This window comes from Pinus tabuliformis, chromosome 5_1 (assembly GCF_031772625.1).
Source record: "Pinus tabuliformis cultivar Carrire ecotype Pingquan chromosome 5_1, CPIR1, whole genome shotgun sequence".
Lineage (NCBI taxonomy): Eukaryota > Viridiplantae > Streptophyta > Pinopsida > Pinales > Pinaceae > Pinus > Pinus tabuliformis.
This window is the reverse complement of record NC_142305.1, coordinates 898,089,674-898,095,804: the sequence shown is the minus strand read 5'-3', so window position 1 is coordinate 898,095,804 and position 6,131 is coordinate 898,089,674. Positions and strand designations below refer to the sequence as shown.

The 6,131-nt window shown below is 37.1% G+C and overlaps 1 protein-coding gene across 2 annotated transcripts; it reads left to right on the top strand.

Annotated features, from left to right (window-relative positions):
* Positions 1-245: 245 nt before the first annotated feature.
* On the top strand, positions 246-2,952 carry ATSLY1 (Sec1/munc18-like (SM) proteins superfamily). Of its 2 annotated transcripts, XM_089433106.1 has the most exons (3): positions 246-391; positions 548-660; positions 948-2,952. In XM_089433106.1, the coding sequence occupies exons 2-3, from the start codon at positions 630-632 to the stop codon at positions 2,798-2,800; spliced, it is 1,884 nt and encodes a 627-aa protein (XP_089289232.1). In that variant the 5' UTR covers positions 246-391; positions 548-629; the 3' UTR covers positions 2,801-2,952. The 2 variants fall into 2 exon arrangements, with proteins under 2 accessions (XP_089289232.1, XP_089289230.1); XM_089433104.1 differs by having other exon boundaries at positions 273-660.
* Positions 2,953-6,131: the final 3,179 nt, after the last annotated feature.

Sequence of the window (6,131 nt, the reverse complement as noted above, 5' to 3'; positions counted from 1 at the left end):
TAATCAATGAATCACTACTCTATGTATTTTTTCTTTTGTAATTTATAATTATTATATAAATTATATCGACATATTTATATTTATATTTATATTTTGATTAGGAAATTTATTTTAATTTCTTAATTATTTTAAGAATTATATATATATAAAATATCACACATTTATTTTAATGATAATTATAATAATTATATTATTTTATTTTAACGACCATTATAATAAATATTATTATTAATAATTTATTTTTTTCAAAATTTTGATGCGAATTTGCGAGTGATAATCCCCTGCTCTTACCTCTCGAATAAAGAAACTTCATTATATGTTCCCTGTGCCAGATTTTTCCAGTTTCGAATCTGAGAACAAAGAATTACGTATCAAAGGTTTTTTGGATCTGGTATGTGGTCTTTTTTTGATCTGGATTAAACGAAGAATATATATCTAAGGTTTCTTTATCTGCACGAAAAGTTTATATTTTTCCAGCGGCGTCTTCCTACAAGTCCATTCCCTCTCAGGGTTTGGTGATTGATGTTGTTATACAATTTTGCAATAGATCGATCGAGCAATTGAGTGAATTGCAATTGCTACTTGGTATTGAATCGAAGAAGAGATTTGGATAGCAGGCGGAGTTAGATATGGCCCTTTCTCTTCGGCAAAAACAAACACGTAAGTTCTATCTTTCTGGGCATCAAATACCCTCGGATCTCGGATCTAAGCATTTGACCTAGTTTTCTATCACCATTAATTTTTTGCACACTAAATGGATATGTAAAATCTGTGAATTCTTCCGCACCAGATCCCTAAAATTTTGATGCGCCCGACCTAATTGTGCCCATTTGAGATTTTATAGATTATGATGCAATACATATGAGTAAATGTAGAATGTTTTGATCTGTTAACATCAATTCATCGAATTTGGTATGCGGTGTCTGATTGTATGTTTGTTAAAACAGAGTGTATAGTGCGGATGCTGAACTTAAACCAGCCTGTAGCGAGTGGAGGTACTGCAGATGAGGAGGTGTACAAAGTCCTCATTCTTGACAAGTTTTGCCGAGACATTTTGTCACCCTTAATTCATGTGAAAGACCTTCGAAAACACGGGATTACGCTGTACTTCACAATTGATAAAGAAAGACAGACAATTCCGGATGTTCCAGCCATATACTTTGTTCAACCCACATCGGCAAACATAGATAGAATTACTGTGGATGCCTCCAGGGGTGTGTATGAGAGCTTCCATTTGAACTTCTCGTCGTCGCTGCCTCGGTCTCTTCTGGAGGAGCTCGCTGCAGGGACACTCAAATCAGATTGCATTCACAGGATTGCCAAGGTGTATGATCAGTATCTCGAATTTGTAACTCTTGAAAATGGTATGTTTTCTCTTTCCCAGCCTTCCACATATGTTCAGTTGAATGATCCCAAGGCCCAGGACAAGGATATAGAATCAATCATAGAGGGGATTGTAAATGGGCTTTTCTCTGTTCTGGCAACACTTGGGGTTGTACCTATAATTCGCTGTGCCAAGGGTGGACCTGCAGAAATGGTTGCTTCTGCGCTTGACTCTCGCCTGCGCGATCACCTTTTGTCGAAGAACAATCTATTTACTGAGGCTGGGAGCCTTGGCAGTTCGTTCCAGAGGCCCCTTTTGTGTATATTTGATAGGAATTTCGAACTTTCTGCTGCGATACAACATGAATGGAGTTATCGACCACTAGTTCATGATGTGTTAGGCATGAAACTCAATAGAGTTACTGTCCATGGAGATGCAGCAGCAGCTGGAGGTGGTGGAAAAGGAAAGGGGGCAGTAAAATCTTATGAGTTAGACGATTCAGACAACTTCTGGGTAGCAAACAGCTCTGCTCCATTTCCAAAAGTTGCAGAAGAAGTTGAATCACGCCTCAGTAAATACAAGCAGGACGTAGAGGAGGTTAACAGGAGAACAGGCGGCCAGAGTGATATCGATTTTGATGGCCAGGAACTGATAGGAAACACAAAGCACTTGATGAATGCAGTGAATTCTCTTCCAGAGCTGACGGAGAGGAAAAAGATTATTGATAAACATACCAATATCTTAACTGCTTTGCTCAGTGAGATTAAAGAAAGATCACTGGATTCCTACTGCACCACGGAGGATGACATGTTGGCAAAGGGTAGCATTGATAAAAATGCAGTGCTGACAATTTTGAGAGGGAAGGGTACCAAGATGGATAAGCTGCGACTTGCCATCATATATCTGCTTGCTTCCGAAACTACACCGCCAGCAGAAGTTGAAGCCATAGAATCGGTGCTAAAGGAGGTTGAGGTGGATCTTTCAGCTTTTCAATATGTAAAGAGGATTAAATCTTTAAATATGTCACTAACATCATCTAGTGCTGGAAGCAGAAGTAACATTGTTGACTGGGCAGAGAAATTATATGGGCAATCCCTTAGTGCAGTAACTGCAGGCATGAAGAGCCTTCTTTCTGGTGGTAGGCAGCTCACAATGACAAGGACAGTAGAAGCATTGATGGAAGCAAGGCCTAGTCCAGATATTGAGACGTATCTTCTCTTTGATCCACGGGCTCCTAAATCCAGTTCTGTGGTTGGCACTCACTCAAAGGGCCCTTTCAAGGAGGCAATAGTGTTCATGATAGGGGGAGGAAATTATATAGAATATGGAAGTCTGCAGGAATTGGCACAAAGACAACAACCTGTGAAGAATATTATTTATGGAACAACAGAGGTTCTAACTGGGGTAGAGTTGGTTGAACAATTGACGGTACTGGGGCAGAAAATGGGGCTTGGTGGACTTGGACCATCACATTAATATAAATGTCTATAGAGGGGTATTCTTTCTTCTCTTGCCAGTCAAGACTCTTGTGTTTGGAATGATATTTTTATATTACCAGAAGTATTTTTTCGTTCATATCGGCTTCCAAAATTACTAATGCAAGATTAGTGTCTTTTTGGAGTTCAAAATGTTTCTCCTATTTGCATTATTATCTTGTCTTTTGTTTTTGCTTTCCTAGATTATTTGTAGCGAGACGTTGACTTCTTGGCATTTTTGTATGGCCTTCTACATTCAACTAGACATTTGAAAACTATCATTCAATGTTCTTACTTCTCCTTAGGCTACCAACCACAGTTGGAATTGTGCTTTTCAATCTAGTTTATGTACTGAACTTGAGTTCAGAATTCTCTGAATGGAAACATTCAACTTCTTTAGTTCCTAGAGGAGCATTTTTCTTAAACTAACATTTTTTAGCATGAACCGTAATTAGATTATATGATTTTTACTAACTGATGTATTTTAATCTGGATATGTTATGATAGCCTTAGCTTTTCGCCATTGATACTATTGGAAATATTTCCGTTCAACAGTATCGCAAACAATTCCAAGATGATATCATGACAAGTGATCAAATTAGAATATCTGCAATGTTATTGCTCCCTTTAACTTTTGTATTCAAAGGTAATGAATGCTCATTCATTTGTATGATGATTGTAAATATATGGAATCAAAGTATAGTAGTAATTTACCTTGAACCTGGATATTAGGCTCATCATACTGTTTTAATGAATCACAAAATTTGCTTCAGTCTTCATTGTCATTATGCTTGTCTCTGTGGACAAGTTATTGCATGCAGAGAAGTGAGGTGCTCTACACCTTGTTTGGGTGAGACATGCGTCTTCATTTGCGTCTGTCTATGTGTATGTATGCTCAATTAATAAAATAAAAGGTAGTTGACCTCATATTTCTTATTCTTACTGTATATAAACCATAATTATAAAAATTAACATACCTTAGATCTACTAAGCACTGAGAGGGATCAAAATAGGACTCAGATAGCATTTTTTATCCCTCTTGGCACGTAATAGATTGACCTATGCTAATGTATATTTTTATCCCAGGCTAAGATGGAGTCTGGACCTATGCTAGTGTATATTTTCCACCTTGGACTGTGTCAATGATCTTTTATGTTGCCCTAACAATATTGAAATAGCCATGCACTTAAGCGGTGTTTGGGGTTTGATGGATTCCAGATTACAGTTGCTTGTTACAGTTCAATTGAGTACCGATTATTTTATGCATTTGATTTGATTTGCAGTTTCACCTGGCATGGCATGGATATGGCAGTATTCCTTGGCATTCTAGTTTTCAATTGAAGTAGCAAGGTTACATGTTTGGCATGTTTCTTTCGCAGAGGAGTATAGCATAGTTATTTTGTGACAGTAATTGGTAACAATATTGCAAAGTTAGCATTGGCTTTGATACAATTTTCATCATGTCATATGTTTTTTCCACATGGCAGCTGGATTGCTTTACAGTTAAAAATTTACGGCACTAAACATGTGGTTTGTTGGTAGCATGGACAGATCCTTTGTGTATGATACTAGATACCACGTGGAGCAACTAGCTTTATGTAATTTGTTGGTAGCATGGCAGATACTGTGTGTATAATTCCAAGCAACGTGTTGAGCAACTAGCCTTGGTCATTGGTGCCCTGTGTTATGCATAAATTCCTGTCAATCATCTTCCTTTCGTTTGGTCATGCTTAATTGCTCTATCTGATGAAAGTCACGTTCTCCAAGTTTTCTTCCTCCAAGCATATTACTATATCCATCCAAGCATCAAGTTGAGCAACTAACCTTGGTACCTTGTCTTATGTATAAATTCCTGTCAATAATCTTCCTTTGGTTTAGTCATGCATACATTGCCCTATAGGATGAACCTCATGTTCTTCAAGTTTTCCTCCAAGCATATTACTATATCCATGTTTACTTCTTTCAGTCGACATTCAGAGTGATATGAATTTAATGATGGCTTGCTTGTTAAGTGTTCGTATCAAGCTTGGTAAAGACATGGCTCTGATTACATGATTGCTTCTTTTATTTGATATTAGCATGATACAAGTCATAGGGGAACCTATTTCTTTATGTTTTGAGCTCCTGGATTTATTTTCAATTGTAAGTTAAGGGCATTGACCATAATCCACAGTTTTTTCTTATTATAAGGTACAAGCATTTGTTCAAGAACACCCAGAAAAAACACCTAATATCAGACTACATTTTCAATTATTGGGACATCTTTGATGTGCCAAGTTTAAACTATTTTTGGGTTCAAGTATGAACCTTTCTGCAATATTCTAGGAATGCTGGCCTTGTCAAAATAGCCTGAGCCAAAACCTTGCAAAATGCTTCAAAGTGCTGTCTGATGCATGTTGTATTTGCCTAAAATTGTTAGAATTCAATTGAGCATCAATTATTTTGTGCAATCGATTTGATTGGCTGTTTCACCTGGCATGGCATGGATATGGCAACATTTCTATTCATTAGTTGGCATTTTAGTTTTCGGTTGAAGTATTAAGGATATATGTTTGGCATGTTTCTTTCATAGAGTATATTCAGAATATAGCATAGTTATTTTGTGACAATAATTGGCAACAATTGTGCAAAGTTAGCATTGGCTCTGATACAATCCTGATCATGTCATATGCTTTTTCCAAATGGGAGCTGGATTGATTGACAGTTAAAATTTTATGGCACTAAACATGTGGTTTGTCAGTAGCATGGACAGATCTTCTGCCTATGATACTAGGCACCACACGGAGCAACTAGCCTGATGTGATTTGTTGATAGCATGGGTACATACTTTGTGGATAATTCCAAACATCAGGTTGAGCTACTAGCCTTGGTTCCCTGTGTTATGTATAAATTCCTGTCAATCATCTTCCTTTGGTTGTCATGCATACATTGCCCTATCGGATGAAAAACTATTGGATGAAACTCATGTTCTCCAAGTTTTCCTCCTCCAAGCATATTACTATATCCATTGTTCTTTTAGGTCAATATTCAGAGTGACATGGATTTGATGATGGGTAGTTTGTTAAGTTTTCATATCAAGTTTGGTAAAGAAATGACCCTGCTTACATGGTTACTTCTTTTCTTTGATACCGGCATGATACAAGTCCCTGGGGAACCTATTTCTTTAGGTTTTGAGCTCATGCATTTATTTTTCAATTGTAAATTAAGGGTCTTGACTATAATCCATGGTTGTTTCTTATTATAAGGCACAAGCATTTAGAACACCTAAGTTCAGACTACATGTTCAATTATTGGGACATCTTTGATGTGCCAAGTTTAAATTATTTTCAGGT